Source organism: Adiantum capillus-veneris, chromosome 14 (genome assembly GCF_014529385.1).
Source record: "Adiantum capillus-veneris isolate H3 chromosome 14, ASM1452938v2, whole genome shotgun sequence".
In the NCBI taxonomy this organism is placed as follows: Eukaryota; Viridiplantae; Streptophyta; class Polypodiopsida; order Polypodiales; family Pteridaceae; genus Adiantum; species Adiantum capillus-veneris.
Window position 1 is genome coordinate 117,302,566 of NC_140944.1, and position 19,965 is coordinate 117,322,530.

The 19,965-nt window shown below is 43.2% G+C and overlaps 1 protein-coding gene across 3 annotated transcripts in view; it reads left to right on the forward strand.

The window, feature by feature from the left end:
- LOC147443004 (3-hydroxyacyl-[acyl-carrier-protein] dehydratase FERN, mitochondrial-like) overlaps positions 1-19,030 on the forward strand; it is a 34,695-nt gene extending 15,665 nt beyond the window's left edge. The window contains exons 3-4 of one of the 3 annotated variants that reach the window (XM_086528958.1): positions 18,394-18,528; positions 18,688-19,030. In XM_086528958.1, coding sequence (XP_086385084.1) covers positions 18,394-18,528; positions 18,688-18,763 — 211 coding nt within the window. In that variant the 3' untranslated portion in view covers positions 18,764-19,030. Of the gene's footprint in view, positions 1-16,481; positions 17,197-18,393; positions 18,529-18,607 lie in introns of those variants that run through there. The other 2 variants (XM_086528957.1, XM_086528959.1) reach the window with 2 other exon arrangements.
- The last annotated feature ends 935 nt before the right edge of the window (positions 19,031-19,965 follow it).

Below are 19,965 nucleotides of genomic sequence, written 5' to 3' on the forward strand. Positions count from 1 at the left end.
CCCGGTAGTCAACCACGGCGTAGTTCTTGTGGTACCAAGGGATCCTGAGTAGAACGTCACTCGCGTGCCCTGAACACCCCTGTCATTGCAAACGAAGTTTGCCAATGCTCGGTGTAATGGCAACATCCCATCTGGGTGCCAATCGAACTACCTCCGCCTATGGCGTCAGTCTGTGGGGCGTAATTCCAAATCGAGCCGCCAATTCCAAGTGAAAAGAAGTTGGCCTTGGCTCCTTCAAAAGAGCTTCCTGATCCTTCACTTTGCCCCAAAAGCGGCAAAGTTTGTACTTCCATTCATTAGATTCGGTGCAGGTCCCACGCCATGTGGTACCAGTTCTGCTTTTCTATCTGCCTTTTCTGCCACATTCCTCAGCTGCTCTCGAACTCTCAGGCCTGTCGTCGTCTTTATCATTTTGTTCTTTCTGTGCCTTTTTAGGACACTTCGCGGAGATATGTCCATGTTCCCCGCATCCAAAGCACTTCCCCTCTCTGATGAAGCGAGATCTCTCCTCAGGAGTAAGCTTGGGTCGTGCATCCTTTTTCTCTGAGTTGCTCTTTTTCTTTCTACTTTCATTCCGAGAAGTCTGTTCGGCTCGTTGTGTCATGGCCTTATCTGTGGGGTAGGTCAGATTGCCAGAGTGAATGGCAAAGTCCCGCTTCGCATGACTCATCAACTCCTAAATAGAAGCCGACTTCTATTCCAAGGAGTGATCTCGGATCTCTGTAGGTAGACCCAAGGTAAACCGTTCAATCTGTTCTCTGAACGAGATCTTCTTGAATGAAGAGGTGGGTAGAAAAGAGCTCCAGAATCTTTCACAGTAAGTATTTACTGTATCACTCTTGGTCATCCGAAGATGGTTCCAAGCAGCTCGTATATCTCGCTCAAACTCTTGAGTCAACCAAGAAGAAATAAAAAGCCTCTTGAATTTCAGCCATGTAACTGGCACAGTCTTGCTTAATAGAAGAGTGGACCACCAAGTGCGAGCATTCCCCTTAAAATAAGAGGCAGCTCTCCGAATCTTGGAGTGCTCTGAATAGCGTCCTCCCGCGAAAGTGATGTCAAATTGTTGTATAAAAGACAAAGCCTTCGAAGCATCTGAGTATCCTGAGAAAGTATCAAACTCGATCGAGTGGCCACCTTCCTTAAACTCTCGGACTTTCTTGTGTTTATCTTCGAGAAAGTCATACTGGTTGGCTTTGTAAAAATTCTTCTTGTTCGCATAAAACTTTCCATCATCGGAATCTGAGCTGTCTGTAGACGAGTCCTCAGTAGAACTGTCAGTCTCTGGGCGAGATGTAGCCTTCTTGCCCTTTCCGAAGCTTTGTTTCTTGCTTCACTTTTTACCTTTTCTGTCTTCGTCGCTCGAATCTGAAGAGCTAGAAGAACTGTCATAAGAAGAAGAAGAAGAAGAACTGGGTACTCCTTCAAATCGAACACGCTTCTTCTGTTTCGTTGCCTTGTCAAAAGTTGACTGACGACCCAAATAACCTGGAAAGTCAGTGCCTTTCTTCTGCTTTTTGCCGTGCTTTTTGCCTTTCTTTTGCACGTCGAAAAGCTGAGCAATCCGTGCATCAACCACGTTCTCCAGTTCCTTCTCCGTATATTTCTTGGAGGCAGAAGGTTTCTTGAGAGCGGGTTTCGAGAGTGGTGTTGTGGTTCTCTGCCACTCCATCTGTACCTCTTCCAAAGAGGTTTGGTTCATATATTTTGCCATCTTCGGGTCCTTCGCAAAACTGAGCATCATCTTCGTTGCATCGCCGATCAATTGACGACGCGTCATCTCTCTTTGCTCCGCTTGATTAGGCCGAGGCAGGCCATACTCTCTGCCAGAATCTTCGTTGTGATCCCAGCCCGCATCTCCAGATGCAGAGGGAGTCGACTGATCATTGCCTGAAGCCATAGGTGCCGCGGAAAAAAATTTCGGGGATCGGATTTCCCGTAGAAGAGAAATCGGTCATGCTCTGATACCACTGTAACAGACTTGGACACTCCAAGTCAAGAATCAACCGCGACAGCACCAAATAACCACTTCAAAACAATTCACAGATCACAATAGATTTGCACTGGCCCGACGGAGTTCCGTGCCTAGAGATATTGGCCCCAAAGACTGGCGCCCCTTTTGGTATTTCTTTTTATATTAATCAGATCAAAGTACAAGAGAGTGGCTAGGGTTTCATTCTCAGACTCTGTGTCCAGATGCTCTGAGAAGTGAGGCCCTCACCACTAATTTAAAGGTTACAAGGGATGCCCAAAAGCAGAGCCCCAAAAGCTTTTAAAATCAAAAGCAGTAGTCCTCTCTCTCTCTTTAGAGAGTCTTTTCTTTTTTTATATAAAAAAAAGCAAAATTCGTGTCGCTCATCATTTTAAAAAAAAAGAAAATATTTATTTATTATTATTATTTTTTTAGCCTCCGCAATTTCCGGAAATTAGGGTTTCTGGCAGAAATTAGGGTTTGCAAGAATTTTAGGGTTTCTGGCAGAATTCTGCTGTCCGCCACGTCATCACTTTGTGACAGGAACTGTGACAAGATGTTCGCCCACCGCATTTGCTTTTCCGAAAGTTGCTTCTGTGACAAGAAGTAGCGCAAACTCTGATGGTCTGTAAAGACAGTAAAATCCGCTCCGAGTAGGTAATGCCGCCACTGAGTAAGAGCATGGATAACCGCCAAAAGCTCTTTCTCATAGATCTGTGCTGTCATCTCCGGCCTAGAGAACAAACGGCTTTCGTAAGCTATGACATGGCCTTCTTGCATCAAGACTGCACCCAGACTACGACCACAAGCATCACAATATACTTCAAATGACTTCTGCAAGTCCGGCAAAGTCAAAATAGGTCGCGTAGTCAATTTCTCGTTCAATGTCCGAAAGGCAGTCACCTCTGTGGGTCCCCACGAAAAAGGTACTCCTTTCTGTGTCAAGGTATACAAAGGGGAAGCAACCTCTGCAAACTTTCGTATGAACCGCCTGTAGTACGAACACAGTCCCAAGAAGCTTCTAACTTCATGGACATTCCTCAAATCGGGCCAATCACGGATAGTCTCTATCTTGGCCGGGTCCATTTGCACTCCTGCTGTGCTGACACAATGTGTCCCAAAAAGTGTATCTCTGGTAGGAAAAATTCACTTTTCTTTGCATTAATCACTAACGTGTGATATTGTAATGCCTGAAAGACGTGAAGCTGATGATCTCTTTGTTCTGCCTCATTCTTGGAGAAAACAATGATGTCGTCAAAGAAAGTGCCAACAAATAGCCTGTACTCTCGAAAAATCCTGTCGATCATCCAGTTAAATGTCGCAGAAGCATTGGTTAAGCCAAAAGGCATCACCAAAAACTCAAATAACCCAAAAGTCGTTCGAAAAGCTGTCTTGTAGACATCTCTCGGTGCTATCCTTATCTGATGATATCCGCTCTTCAAGTCAATCCTGCTAAAGCACGAGGATCCCTGTAACCTGTCGAGTATATCATCGATCCTAGGAATCGGAAATTTGTTCTTGATGGTGATTTCGTTGAGAGTGCTATAATCGATGCACATTCTCCAAGATCCGTCTTTCTTCAAAACCAACAACATTGGAGAGCAATACGGTGAAGTACTAGGCTGGACAAGACCCTTTTCCAAGAGGTCTTTCACTGGGCTCATAATCTTTTCATTCTGTACTCGGCTCACACGGTAAGGTGGCCGATTCGGTGGCGTGCTTCCAGGTATTTTGCCATCTTCGGATCCTTGGCAAAATTGAGCATCATCTTTGTTGCATCACCGATCAACTGGCGACGCTCCATCTCTCGTCGCTCCGCCTGAGTAGGCCAAGGCGGGCCATACTCTCTGCCGGAATCTTCGTTGTGATCCCTGCCCGCATCTCCAGATGCAGAGGGAGTCGACTGATCCTTGTGTGAAGCCATAGGTGCCGCGGAAAAAAGTTTTTCGGGGATCGAATTTCCCGTAGAAGAGAAATCGGCCGTTCTCTGATACCACTGTAACAGACTTGGACACTCCAAGTCAAGAATCAACCGCGACAGCACCAAATAACCACTTCAAAACAATTCACAGATCACAATAGATTTGCACTGGCCCGGCGGAGTTCCGTGCCTAGAGATATTGGCCCCAAAGATTGGCGCCCCTTTCGGTATTTCTTTTTGTATTAATCAATCATCAAAGTACAAGAGAGCGGGTAGGGTTTCACTCTCAGATTCTGCGTCCAGATGCTCTGAGAAGTGAGGCCCTCACCACTAATTTAAAGATTACAAGGGATGCCCAAAAGCAGAGCCCCAAAAGCTTTTAAAATAAAAAGCATCAGTTCTCTCTCTCTCTCTCTTAGAGTCTTTTCTCTTTTTTTTGAAAAAAAAAAGCAAAATTCGCGTCACTCATCATTTTCCTTTTTTTTTTTTCAGCCTCCGCGATTTCCGGAAATTAGGGTTTGCAGGAATTTTAGGGTTTCTGGCAGAAATTAGGGATTTTGTTGTCCTCCACGTCATCACTTTGTGACAGTTTTCTCGCGTGAAAACTCTTCGAAGTTGCAAGGAACTATCCCATTGCGTGCGGGAGCCCTTAGGACGCGCGTAGGCGTGTTCGCTCCGCTAGAAACAATCCGAAACAAAGAATTACAATCTGCTGTGTTTTTCTACAAGTTTAGGGTTTTGCTCCTAAATTGCAAGGGAACACAAGGGGAGCTTTATGAGAGCCTTGGGATGCCTATACAAGGTTTTGGGCACGCAAGAGCAGAAAAACAGAGAATTACAGCACGCTGAAATTCTGTTACAGCTCACCAAAAAGTTTCTAAATTGCGAGGGAATCCGTTCTAGACAGGTTTTTTTGACCTACAGGGGTTCTGGCGTCGTCATGTTGCTCAAATCAGGTCGGAAACCTGCGTTTTCAGCCCTCGCCAGGTTTGGACAGCTTTGTGAGAGTTTGGCCTAAGTGTAAGGATCGTTAACTGTTAACTGAATAAAGAAATGCCGAAAGGGGCGCCAATTTTGGGGCCTACAGGGTGTCGGCTCATGTGCGCAGTGACATTCTAGTCGTTGGACGCAATTGTGTTCTCTTTTCTTCACAATGCTCTATGTAAAGTTAATAGGTAATTGAAATAGTACCACCCTCTGTCACGTGACATATCTAACCCTATGTGTCCGTGGACAAGCTACAACATGATCAGGGTTCAGTCAGTCCAGTCGAGTTTAGATTAGAAGTGATCTGGCACTTTTGTGAGTCTATTCGTAGACCGTGCATGCCTAGTCCATTGGTGTAGATGCATATCCTCTGGTTGCACACAGCATGATCATCAGTATTCCCTTCAGAATCCATCAGATTCAGTCAGGGGAAATTTCTAGTGCATTTAGCTTATTTTCCCTATTTTTGGTATTTTTCACTTATTATTTTTAAGTGACTTTCCAACAAAAGTAGATAGGGCAATTTTGCTAAGTTTGTATATAAGCAAACCCAAGTTAGCACTTTCTGGCAAAAGAGGCAGCAGAAGCACATGCTCAACAGGCACCTTCTCAGCAAGAACACATCAGCCCCAACGTTTTTCAGTTGCATCATCGCCATCATCACCGGATTGCATAGCGTTTTTGCATACCACCAGCAGTACCAGATTCCCTGGCGTTTTCCCACATGATCGCCAGCCTAACCTCAGCCATAGCGTTTTTAGATTTCAGCATCAGTCCCAGATTTGGCCTAGCGTTTTACTAACGCTACAGAAGAGCATCAGCGTTTTTGGTTTTCAGCCCCTTCCGCAGCAGAACAGCAGTGTTTTCAGCCTCAGCCACCGAAACAGTCCTGTAATTCAGCAGATAGAAGACCACAGATTTCAGCCCTAAAGTCGTCTCGTCATCCCTGTCGACGTCGTCAACATAGCCTAGACTTGCATCAGTCTCATGCATACCGTTTGTACCAGATTGTGCAATCAATAATAGACCACTCTCGCCGACGAGAGTGGGGCCTTCGGAGGAGGGTTTTACGTCTCCCTGGTGTCGTATCTCTCTTCTCTCTCTATCTCTCAGTCTCATACACTTGCACGCACAGTGTCCATTCACTTTGTTTGTGATCATAGCATTCTCTCACTAAGAACGAAAGGCTATACCTTCCATAAGAACAAAAGGAACCTTGAGCACAGTTCGGAGCACTGATCTTGAGCAAAGCGCAAACAATTATTCCGCTGCACCTAACATTGGTATCAGAGCTTTGGCAGTGTTTTGTATCACCCAAGGAAAGAACCACAAGAACCACAAGAATTTTTTTGCTTGTTGAGGTCGCACGAACCCAAGTTTGCTTGGGCGTGTCGATTCCTAATCGTGTTTTTGAAGAGTTACAGGAATCCCAGGAAAGAAGGGCTTGTCCAGCCTCCCCTTGTGTCTCTTTTCACTCATTGAGAGCAGACCGTGCACTTAGCGGCCGGCCAATCGACGTGAGGTGGGAAAAAGCAACCTTGGTGTGAGCGCAAGGCCGCTAAGGGGTGCGCCCGCGGAAAAGAGTAGAACTCGGGTGAAGAGAAGATTCTTCTCAAACGCGGTTTGCAAGCAAAAGAAGAACCTCAAGAACCAAGACCCCCAAGAACCCAAGTTCCTCGTGAACTTAAGAACCCAAGAGCACAAGAACCCACAAGAACCCACGACTTCAGAATGGTCATCACTCGAAGCGGAATGGATACTTCGCTTGGAGGTGATGAGCATGAGAGAGGCGAAGAAGAATTTTCCCCACCAGGAGGTTTTTCCGACCCTTCCCCATCTACAACACCGATTGCACTAACTCCAATGGAGGAGTTGGAGTTGTTGTTTATGGAACAGAATTTACAACGCAAAGCAAGAGAATGGTAGCCATAGCGCGTGAGCGCGAGCAAGCACGCTTGGAAGCCAAAGAACGACAAGCCAAATTGGATCGTGAATTCAAAGAAAGAAAAGCAGAAATGGAACGCAGACAAGTAGAGAACAAAGAAAGACAAGCAGGATTTTATCGCGAGAACAAAGCACGATTGCAAGAGATGTTGCGACTTTTTTCTCAAGTGCCGACACCGATGCAAGAGATTCGGGAAAAGGAGACTCTCTCAGTCTCTTCTTCTCCAAAGCAAGACACACATGATTTGAATGACAATGATTTGCATGATGATTTGGATGACAAAGATAAGCATGATGATTTGAATGATATTGCTAAGCATGATGCTTTGGATGTGATTTCTCACAAGCATGATGAGTTGCATGAAGATGATGTGATTGTTCACAAGGATGATGTGTTAGCAGATGCTTTTTCTAGCGAAGCTAACCTCGTTGCAGATTCGATCAATCACGAAGAATCGATCCTGGCTTTCGAGTCGAGGTCCAAAGAACCCCCACAGAACGATTCGATCATTCAGGAAGAACCGATCTTGGCTCTTGAGCCTAGGTCTACCGAACCCTCAGAGGAAGTATTATATGTTTGCTCGATTGATACACACGCATTGTTTGAGTGTTTCATTCGTGATCGTTTCTTGTATTTTAGTCAACGTCTTTATGTGATCCCTTTTTCTAGGCATGACAGATTGTATGTTGAGCACGTTTCTCTCATGGATGAGCTCGAATGTAAGCGGATTTTTCGTGAAGTATGTATGTAAGGAAGTCACATTCCATGTCTCTTCCTTGGCATGACATAGTACCCGAAAGAGCACATGACACTATGAGCACCAAGCATGGGCATTTCCGTTGTGACTTACCAAAGTTGATTGCTCTAAATCAAAAGAGAAAGATTCGATCTCATTGTTTGCATGTGGTTGATGAATGAGTTGTCACTCCGTCTCCGTCTCTATGTTCATCTACATTGCATACACAGTCTTTAGCGAAGACAAGATTTTTTCCACTCACTTTACATGGAATAGGTATGTTCATGTTTTTGTGATGGAAGTGGTTTCAGGAATTTTCAACCATGGAGATTCTTGAAGAAGAAAGAAACATGACTCTAGACGAAGTTGAAGCATTGAAGGAGCCACCGAAGACTTTGTGTCGCTTTCGGTGCGGCCCAAAGAAGCAAGCGTTGCAGACCTTTATGAAGTTCAAGTACCGCACGACCCACACATCAGAGTGGGCCGGCGAAGAGTCCCTTCCAGGATTCCGGATGCTATTGGCTATCTCCCTCGACGCCATACAGTTCGGTACCAATACCTCACTTTGAAAAGGAGGGGACACGTGACACATCTAACCCTATGTGTCCGTGGACAAGCTACAGCATGATCAGGGTTCAATCAGTTTAGTCAAGTCTAGATTAGAAGTGATCTGGCACTTTTGTGAGTCTATTGCATGCCCAGTCACTTGGTGTAGATGCATATCCTCTGGTTGCACACAGCATGATCATCAGTATTCCCTTCAGAATCCATCAGGTTCAGTCAGGAGAATTTTCCAGTGCATTTAGCCTATTTTCCCTATTTTTGGTATTTTTCACTTATTATTTTTAAGTGACTTTCCAACAAAAGTAGGTAGGGAAATTTTGCCAAGTTTCTATATAAGCAAACCCAAGTTAGCACTTTCTAGCAGAAGAGGCAGCAGGAGAACATGCTCAACAGGCCATAGATTTCAGATAGAAGACCATAGATTTCAGCCCTAAAGTCGTCTCGTCATCCCCGTCGTCGTCGTCAACATAGCCTAGACTTGCATCAGTCTCATGCATACCGTTTGTACCAGATTGTGCAATCAATAGTAGACCACTCTCGCCGACGAGAGTGGGGCCTTCGGAGGAGGGTTTTACGTCTCTGGTGTCGTATCTCTCTTCTCTTTCTATCTCTCAGTCTCATACACTTGCACGCATAGTGTCCATTCACCTCACTAAGAACGGAAGGCTCTACCTTCCATAAGAACAAAAGGAACCTTGAGCACAGTTTGGAGCACTTATCTTGAGCAAAGCGCAAACAATCATTCCGCTGCACCTAACACCCTCTACGTTGTACAGGCCGGGCCGGTTATAAGAAACTTGGCCAGGATCTGTAAGTTGGTGAGGACTTCACCTTCTTTCGCTTCTGCTAGGGTATAGGCCCCTCGGTTGGGATATGCAAGCTGGCTAGGGTTAGGGCTAGGGAGTCTCAACCCTCTAGGTCTTAAGTAACTTGACACGTCAACAATTTGTGACATCCCTTCTTCTTGAAAGAAGAGTAACCGTTTACGATTATATCTGCAAAACAATTGAAGTTAGGTAAAAAATATCCGAAGGTCATTCAGGTTTCTCATTCCATATCGGAGCTCTTGATAATTTGGCGTAGCAAAATTAGCCATCACACCCAGACCCCATTGATCTATAATGGATGTCTTGATCCACTAAAGTTACATACCTAGGCAATCTCACCCAATTACATCATGATGCAAAGCAGATGCTTACATATGCATGCTAAACATATAGTCGCTGATGAACACTCTCCTCGCAAATAACCTTCCATGTCCAGGCTATGAGCTATTCAATGACTCCTTAATCACTCCTCCCGGGAATAACCTAAAAAGGTCGGTCATGAGATATAGAGGCCTTTTACAACCAAACGCTCCCCAAACCACAGCCTTCGTCGCGTGGAGGTTCCAAGAGTAAATACTTCTCAGACTGTATCCAATTTTCTTTTCAATAATCCTCCCGCAAATAACCAACAAAGTCTAGGCCGTGACTAAAGCACCACTTTTCAGTCATTGAATACTCCTCCTGGGAAAGCTCGAGCCATGAGATATTCAGACATTATCAAGCTTCAATTCTTCTCTTCAGTACTCCTCCTCGGAAAGCCCGAGCCATGAATATCCCAAAGTTTCCCAAGGGTATTGAAACTAGCATCAAAACCAAAATCAAGTAATCTCAAATCGGCACCAATACAAGTTCAAAACAGATAAAATCCATTTCAGAAAAATTCCAAACAATATTTTCAAATGAAGTTCAACAAGTATCTAAATACAAAGCAATTGTAAAATGTATTGAAGGTTTTCTTTTAACAATCAAACTTTAAGGATGGCTTGCTTGTCTTTCTACATCAGAGCGATGGTACGGTTCCAGATCTGGTTGGTTGCATCATTCTTGTCGTGTCAAGGCATGCCGAAGAGTGTCGCAATTGCCTAGCTTCCGTTGGGGTATAAAGCCCAATGTGGTCGCCCAGGTAAGTGGGCGGGCCGCCAGGTATGTACACATATTCTTTTGTTAAAACCTAATAAGAACTCACTATGCTCTACACAGTATAGTAGAGAGAGTTCACCATATCGTCGTGCTCTTCTTATCGCACTCTTTCTCGCGTCGCACTTCCGCTCGTACTCCTTCAATTGGTATCAGAGCTCAGATCGAGGCTCGGGGCAGCATTGCAGGAAGCTAGAGTCACTTGCTCAGATTAGAGTGAGATTCGACAGGCGAAGACCACTGCCCCAAATCCTGTGGGTAAGTCCGAAGGGCTCCGTGTTCTCATAATTTCATTCTAAGGTCATCTCGACCACCGTTCGGCTTCGACAAAGTTCTGCGCAAGCCATTTTCGACTACGTGGTCTCGGCGGGTGCATATCCAACTCTGCAAATTTGGGGTTTCGGTCTACGACTGCAAGTGCTGAGGATATCTGCACTTTCGGAGTGCTGATTTGTGGCTGTCTACACAACGAAGGACGGCTCACAGTTCTTGGAGGCGTGTCACATACGACACGGACGCACCTACACACAGACTATAGGCGACATCCACTAGTTCATCAGGTAGCTTGTGTTTGCTGCTTGATATTCCAGATTTCATCCTGACATTGCTGGTACTTCCACATGGGATGTATTGTCAGAGATGATGTATGTCTGTTGAGGGTTTGCTGGCTGTGAGTCACGCAGTAAACAACTGCCGCAGCGGTTACAACATACAGTGGGAAATTTGTGGATGTATGACTTTGTGGGAAGTCTATGTACTGTCAGATTTACTGCAGCCTTTGTTGAGGGTCGAGTGAGGTTTTATTGAGCTGGGGGATTCTCGAATGTTGAGATCCTTTCGGTGATACAGGTCTTGGAGCGATCCCTCGAGCACCCTTAGATAGGTAGCTAGGATGTATTGACTGTGAGTTAGACAGTTGGGATTGCATCTTTGCTTTACTGCCGTTGAGGCATTGTCGTAGTCTATGCTTACAGGACAGTGACAGGATAGTGACAGACAGTACAGGTGCAGGATAGGTTTACCCACAGCTTACAGTGTTAGAGAGACAGTGGTTTTTTTTGAGCTGTTTTTGGTCTGTTTTTTGAGTACACCAGAGCCATTTTACAAAGGAGACTCTGCCGAAATTTCTGCAGAATCAGAAGCTTTCTTGGTTCATTTGACAGGTTGATATTGGTTCAGAGGTCAGTTTACAGGAGAAACTTTTCCGAATTTTTCCCAGGAAAGTAAACTATTGTGAAGCGTAGTTATGGTGGCTGGATCACATGGCACTGCTCTTTACAATATCAAGAAGCTGGATGGAACCAATTTCCCATTGTGGAAGAAGCAGATTTGGCACATGTTGGTACAAAAGAAGCAGATAAAACCTATAAAGCTCAAGGGGATAAAACCAGAAGATATGGACGAAGATGAATGGAGCGAAATGGATGAATTAACACTTTCTACCATTATGCTGACTTTGGCAGAAAGCGTTTACTTCAATGTAGCAGACGAGATGTCGGCTTATGAAGCATGGACAAAGCTGAGTGATTTTTATGAGAAGCAAAGTGCAGCTTCACAGGTATACTGGCGTAAGAAGCTTGTTGACTTGAAGATGAAAGAAGGGACACCTATGTCCAATCATTTGAATGAATTCAACATCATCTACAGTCAGTTGTCAGCTCAAGGTGGCAAGTTTGATGAACCTGTTAGAGCTATGTTCGTGTTGATCACATTATCGGAAAGTTGGGACACTTTTCGCAGAGCTTTGAGTAATTCTGCACCTCCAGATGGTTTGACCATAGCAGGTGTAGAAGGAAGTCTGCTTACTGAAGAAACCAACAGAAAGACAATGGACAAAGGCAAAGGAACAGCCTTAGTTATCAGGGGAAGGACCATAGAAAAGGACAAAGGTGGAAAGAGGAATCAGTCTCGTAGCAAGTCCCGCAGTGCTAAAGGCAAGAGTGACATAGAATGCTACCATTGTGGCAAGAAGGGTCGCATGAAAAGAGACTGCAGAGAATGGAAAGCAGAAAAAGGCAAAGAGAAATCTGAAGACCATGGTGAGAAGAGCAAGTCCTCGTTGAAGATTCAAGAAATAAATGTGACAAACACTGTTGCAGAGGATGACAGTCTAGTGTCAGGAGACATCTACTTCTTGAAGAATACAATGGACTCAGCTCTTCTTACAGCATTTGATGGAAATGCACTGAGTGACTGGATTATAGACTTAGGGGCATCACTTCATGTGTCTCCAAACAAGGAGTGGTTTACCTCTTATGTGACCACTAAAGATCATGTTCGGCTAGGCAATGGGCAGACATGTGAGATCTTAGGTGTTGGAGATGTTCAATTGAAGTTTCAGAATGGCTCTTCTTTCACGCTGAAGAATGTGAGACATGTTCCCGCAATTACAAAGAGCTTGATCAGCACAGGTTTAGGTGATGATGCTGGCTACGTCACCACTTTTGGACAGAACATGTGGAAGATATCCAAGGGTTCTATGATAGTAGCACATGGAGTAAAGTCCGGAGGACTTTACATGATTTATGTATCCAATGTCTCTAAAAATGTAATCAATGTAACCGAGCAGCCGAACGTTTCTTTGTGGCATAGCCGGTTAGGACATATGTCCAAGAAGGGAATGGAAATCTTGTCTCGTTCTGGTTATTTGCTTGGCTTTTCATTTAATGATTTTGAATTCTGTGAACATTGTCTGTATGGTAAGCAAACACAACAGCCACATAAGCATAGAAGCAGTAGAAGAGATACACTGTTGGCACTTGTTCATAGTGATTTGTGTGGACCTATGCCTAACCTATCTCTAGGGGGAGCTTCTTACTTTATGACATTTATGGATGATTACTCGAGGAAAGTATGGGTTTACTTTCTCAAGCACAAGGATTAAGCGTTTAGTGTTTTCAAAACGTTTGTGATACTTGTGGAGAATCAGAGTGGCAAGAAGCTTAAATGCTTACGCACTGACAATGGTGGAGAGTATGTTTCGAAGGCCTTTCAGGACTTTTGTGAGTCAAAAGGTATAAAAGGTGAACTTACTGCTCCTTACAATCCTCCTCAAAATGGTGTTGTTGAGAGGATGAATAGGACCATACAAGAGAAGGTCAGAAGTATGTTGTCTAATGCACAATTGCCAAATGGGTTTTGGGCTGAAGCTGTATCAACAGCTGTTCATCTTATAAATAGATCTCTTAGCAAGGTTTTGCAGAAGGATTCAGTGGCAGAGATGGTATGGTCAGGCAAAATGCCCTCATACAAGCATCTCAGAGTCTTTGGCTGTGAGGCATATACTCATGTTCCAAAGGAATTTAGGAACAAACTTGAGCCAAAGAGTAGAAAGTGCATCTTTCTAGGCTATGGTAATTCTGGTGAGATGGGGTACAGACTTTGGGATCCCGAATCCAGAAAGGTTATCCGCTGCAATGATGTTCACTTTAATGAAGCCAAATATCATTCTAAACCAGAGAGGGTTGAGGAGATTAGAAGAGTTGTCTTCCAAGAAGATGGACCTGCACGTGCAAGACAAAATGTCAGGGCTCAAGAGGAGCAAGAACATGATAGAGTAGAACCACAGGTTGTGGCTGAGCCTCAGCCACCTATTTTACGTAAATCGGGACGGATCTCACGACCTTCTGATCGGTTTGTTTCATCTATGAACTATGTCATGTTGACTGATTGCAATGAGCCTTCATGTTACAAGGAAGCAGTGCAAATGAAGGACTCCGGGAATTGGCAATTGGCCATGCAGTCAGAGATGACATCTCTGCATAAAAACAAGACATGGAAGCTAGTTAAATTACCACAGGGCAAAAAGGCTCTACCTTGTAAATGGGTTTACAGGTATAAGATCACCGCTCATGATAGTCAGCCAAAGTATAAAGCAAGGCTTGTTGCCAAGGGCTTTAAGCAAGAACAAGGCATTGACTTTGATGAAGTCTTCTCTCCGGTGGTCAAGATGACTACATTGAGATGCTTTCTTGCATTGGTTGCCATATTAGATTTGGTGTTGCACCAAATGGATGTCAAGACAACGTTCTTGCATGGTGATTTAGATGTGGAAATTTACATGCAGCAGCCAGAAGGGTTTGTTGAGAAAGGCAAGGAAGCCAGTTGTTAAAGAGTCTTTATGGCTTAAAACAATCACCGAGGGCATGGTACCATAAGTTCCACAAGTTTATGTTTTCTCAAGGCTACAAACGTAGTGAGTTCGATCACTGTCTATATACAAAGAAGGCTAAGGATGGCAGTTGGCTGATCCTTATTTTGTATGTGGATGACATGTTGATTGCTGACAAGCACTAGGAAGAAATTTCAGCTTTGAAGTCAAAGATGGCAAAATCGTTTGACATGAAAGACATGGGTGAGGCAAGTCATATACTTGGTATGCGCATTGAGAGAGACAGATCAAAGAAGTTGATTTGGTTATCTCAAACAGAGTATATTGACAAGGTTTTGCAACGTTTTCTATGGAGAAGGGAAAGGCATTTAGTGTTCCATTGCCACCATATGTGAAACTTAGCAAACAAGATTGTCCTGTGTCTGAGGAAGAACAGGCTGAAATGGATAAGATTCCATATGCGTCTGCAGTGGGTAGTTTGATGTATACAATGATTGCTACTCGCCCAGACATTGCATTTGCAGTGGGAGTAGTAAGTCGATACATGTCAAACCCAGGCAAGAAACATTGGGAGGCAGTGAAAGGAATATTGAGATACCTGAAAGCTACAAAGAGTATGCGTATATGCTATGGGAGTCAAGAGCTAAGTGTAAAGGGTTTTACAGACTCAGATTATGCAGGTGACTTAGACAACCGAAGGTCTACGTCAGGGTATGTCTTTACATTGGCTGGTGGAGCAGTATCATGGCGTTCTAGATTACAAGATTGTGTTACTCAGTCTACTACAGAGGCTGAATATGTTGCAGCATCAGAGGCATGCAAAGAATCAATTTGGCTTAATCGACAAGTAATAGATTTGGGAATCAAAGAAGAGATGCCTGTGTTATATTGTGATAGTCAAAGTGCTATACAATCGGCTCGCAATCTAGTTTATCACTCAAAGACAAAGCATGTGGATGTGAAGTATCATTTCATCAGGGAAATGCTCGAGGATAAGCAACTTCAGCTTGTCAAAGTTCACACCACAGAAAATCTTGCCGATCTACTTACAAAAGGACTTCCCTCAGAGAGCTTTGCGCATTTTCGCAAGCAGTTAGGTGTAGGGTAGTACATCACTTCTCTACATCTCTTGTATATTAGCTTGTATAGTAGCTTCTCCACATTGGACTTTAAGTGGGAGGTTGTTGGGGTATAAAGCCCAATGTGGTCGCCCAAGTAAGTGGGCGGGCCGCCCGGTATGTACACATATTCTTTTGTTAAAACCTAATAAGAACTCACTATGCTCTACACATTACAGTAGAGAGAGTTCACCATATCGTCATGATCTTCTTCTCGCACTCTCTCTCGCGTCGCACTTCCGCTCGTACTCCTTCAGCTTCATGGTGTGGAAAACTGCCTTTTCATAGTACCCTTGGATAGTGACTGGAAGAGCACCAATGAGAGGGACAACTTTTTGAGTTTGCCTTGTAGCTAGCTCAACTTTAAGTTCTCGAGCTTGTGGATCGTACTCAAAGTCCATCTGCTTGAGGCACTCTCGATGGATAAAATTCTTGGTGGCTCCTAGAGTCTACTTCTGAAAGAGCTTTGTTTTCCATGCTGTAGTATTGAGTTGAGTATGAAATGCTACAAGAAGGGTCTTGGTGCTAGAAGTCCGCAATACAATCATTGTTGCTGGTGAAGAAAGCAATACTGTGTAAAGGTGGATGCACCCCATGGAAAAGCTACAAACAACATTTCAGATCTGCCATCCATTCAAACTGGAGAGACAATAAGGTCCAAACAATAGAGGACATGTCAAAAGTTATAAGAGAAAAAATTGGGATTTTGTAGCTTTCAATTTCCTATCTAGCGCTCAGCTTCATGTAATGGAAAAATTAGCTTCATCAATGGAACTGCTTGTCTGTTGCACTACGCTTTAGTTCCTTTACGTTTTTGATTCTTTCAGCATTACCGTGGTACTGCTACATGCATCGTGATGCTGTCGTTTCTTGCACTCCAGTAGTCCTAAGCAGACATAGCCAAGGCTTGGGCCATGAAATTTCATGAATTTCCATCCGTAGTGGGGAGTGACATAGTAATGTGATCTATGAAGAACACGAGCATGACTTCTTGAAGGAAAAGTTTATGGTAATGTCCTGAAGCTTTTGTTGCCCGTGTCAACCTTGTACTATGTAAATTGAGTCTACTCTTAAAACAACCCTGTTTTTTGTGAGAGGGTATATTTCCACGTCAAGTTTTCCTAGACTCTACTTCTAAAACAACTTCATTTTCCATGTTGTAGCATCGAGTTGAGTATGAAATGCTGTAAGAAGGAAACTAAAGTCTTGGTGCTAGAAGGCCGCAGTACTATCATTGTTGCCAGCAAAGGAAGCAATACTGTGTAAAGGTGGATGCACCCCATGGAAAACCTACAAACAACCTTTCAGATCTGCCATCTATTCAAAGTAGAAAGACAACAAGCTCCAATCAATAGAGGACATGTCAAAAGTTATGAGAGAAAAAATTGAGATCTATATAGCTTTTGGTTTCCTATCTAGCAAAACAATAACTTCATCAATGGAACTCCTTGTCTGTTGCACTACGCTTTAGTTCCTTTACATATTTGATTCTTTCAGCATTAGCATGGTACTGCTACATGCCTTTGTGATGATGTTGTTTCTTGGACTCCAATAGTCCTACGCTGACATAGCCAAGGTTGGGGCCATGAAATTTCATGAAGTTCCATCTGCATTGGAGACACATAGTAATTTGATCTATGAAGAACAGGGCATGACTTCTTGGAAGAAAATTTTATGGTAATGTCTTGGAGAGGGCTTTTAAATGTTGATGTGGGATGTGAAAGTATGCTCCATCTCTATCATTCAGTCATCATTCATTGTTGCAAAAGCTTACAATTATTTGATTTTTGAGTTGAGCGATGTGGCTTGACATGTACACAGTTGTAAACAAGCCATCTCCCTTGAAATGTTTGCGGTGATCCCGTCTGTGTAAACTTGTTTTCATACTCAAAATCTTTCAATGTTTTGTTAATTTTCTTGTGAGAGTAGTAGAGTTAGCTTCTCTTGCTTTTAAGTACTTGACGTGGATTGTGATAGCTGATATTGGTGCATATCCTATTTGTTTGGGCAGCCAACGACTTTATTATCGTTAAACATTCATAGATGTGTGTGTGTGTGTGTGTAATGTCAAAATTACTAAAATAAGTATACGATAAAATAAAATAGATGAACATGGGTGTGTACATATGTATGAGGGATGAGGGGAATAGAGCTTTAACTCTAATGGATGTGAAACTATTTCCGCAAGGGAGTACAACCATGATATGCTAAAGACTAGCTAGTTCCATCCAATACCAAATGGTGGGTGTACTATGGCATGCATAGGTGGGTAGGGAGTATAAAGTCCCCATTGTATAACAATAGGGACTTTATACTCCCTTGCCTCGTCTGTTTATGTCATAGTCGAATCTCTCAGATGGCATTTTGATATACTCTAGGGGTTTGGGGGCTTGGTCATCACCTGCAATTTGTCATGGATGAGTTTTATCTTTGTGTTTAGAAAACTTCTCTCTTAAGAAGCCCAACAATAACATGCTTTCTCATCCAAAAAGTGTGCTTTGCTTTTGATGGTATTTGGTAAATGCTTTTGACTTCAAGGTTTTTCATGTTGCTCTGTAACCGACTTTAGCTCTATTATTTTGTGTGAATAAAGCAAGGCCCTGGCTTATAATAATCAGGTTCCTTTTTTGTTTTAAGGAGGGCCTCCACTTATGGTCAAATGCAGCTCCTCTGCTTATAGGCATGGCCTCCTCTATTTGACCCTCTAGAGACGCTTGCTACTGTGCGCTTTCCTTTGGCTCACATTTTGTAGCTATACAGCTCCCAACGTAAGAGGACAAGCTTCCAATCATTGATATTTTCAGACTAGGTGCATGAACTTGAGGGGTGCCATTTACCACCTGATTAGTTCATAGGCTAGTCATCCTATCCGTCACCTTGAAGGCTTTTGTTGGGTGTGTGAGCCTTGTACTGTGTAGCCTGAGCCTACTCTTAAAACAACCCTGTTTTTTGTGAGGGGGATATATTTCCACGTCAGTCTCCTAGAGTCTACTTCTAAAATAGCTTTGTTTCCATGTTCTAGTATCGAGTTGAGTATGGAATGGTGCAAGATGGAAACTAAAGTCTATGTGCTAGAATGCAGCAGGTACAAACATTGTTGCGAGCGAAGAAGCAATACTCTGTAAAGGTGGATGCACGCCATGGAAAAGCTACAAACAACATTTCAGGTCTGCCATCCATTCAAGCTGGAAATAGAGAACATGTCAAAAGGTATGAGAGAAAAGATACGAGATCTGTATAGCTTTCGGTTTCCTATCTAATTCTTTGCTTCATGTGATCCAAATAATAGTTCTAGTATTTTATTCTTTCAACATTACCATGGTATTGCGACATGGCTTTGTGATGCTGTCGTTTCTTGCACTCCAAAAGTCCTAAGCAGACGCCAAGGTTGGGGCCAAGAACTTTCATGAAGTTCCATCCGCAGTGGAGACACATAGTAATGTAGAAAAAGAGCATGATTTCTTGGAAGAAACGTGTATGGTAATGTCTTGGAGAGGACTTTTTAAATGTTTGATGTGGGATGTGAAAGTATCCTCCATCTCTATTGTAGGGCCCGCACAGAGCTAAAGCACAATTATGTGTTATATCATGCAGTCATCATTTATTGTTGCAAAAGCTTACAATTATTTGATTTTGAGCTGAGCCAGTTGAGCCATGGGGCTTGCGATGTACACGGTTGTAAACAAGGCATCTCCCTTGAAATGTTTGTGGTGATCCCATCTGTGTAAACTTGTTTTCATAATCTTTTGATGTTTTGTTAATTTTCTTGTGAGTGAGTAGTAGACTTAGCTTCTCTTGCTTTTAAGTACTTGACGTGGATTGTGATAGCTGATATTGATGCATATCCTAGTTTTTTGGGCAACCAACAACTTTATTATCGTTAAACGTTCATAGATTAGTGTGTGTGTGTGTAATGTCAAAAAGTGCTAAAAATAAGCATAATAAAATAGATGAACATGGGTGTGTGCATATGTAAGAGGGATGAGGGGGATAGAGCTTTAACTCTAATGGATGTGAAACTATTTGCGCAAGGGAGTACAACCATGATATGCTAAAGACTAGCTAGTTCCATCCAATACCAAATTGAGGGTGTACTATGGCATGCATAGGTGGGTAGGGAGTAAAAAGTCACCATTGCATAACAATAGGGTTTGAGAAAGCCCGCTCTATCTCACCCTGCCTCGTTTGTTTATGTCGTAGTCGAATTTCTCAGATGGAATTTTGATGTACTCTATGGGTTTGGGGTGTTGATCATCACCTCCAATTTGTCCTAAATGAGCTCATCTTTGTCTTTAGAAATCTTCCCCGATCTAGCCCAACAATAACATGCTTTCTTGCATCTTCACTTGAAATGTGTGCTTTTCTTTCAATCGAATATGGTAAATGCTTTCGTCTTTGAGGTTTTTCAAGTGTCCATGGTGCGTTGTAACCGACTTTGGCTCTATTATTTTGTGTGAATAAAGCATTGCCCTTGCTTATAATATTAAGGGCTCTTTCTTGTTATAAGGTGGGCCTCTACTTATGCTCAAATGCAACTTTTTTGCTTACAGGCATAGCCTCCTCTATGTGACCGTCACCTTTAGAGAGGCTTGTTACTGTGCGCTTTCCTTTGGCTGATGTATTGTAGCTATACAACTCCTAATGTAA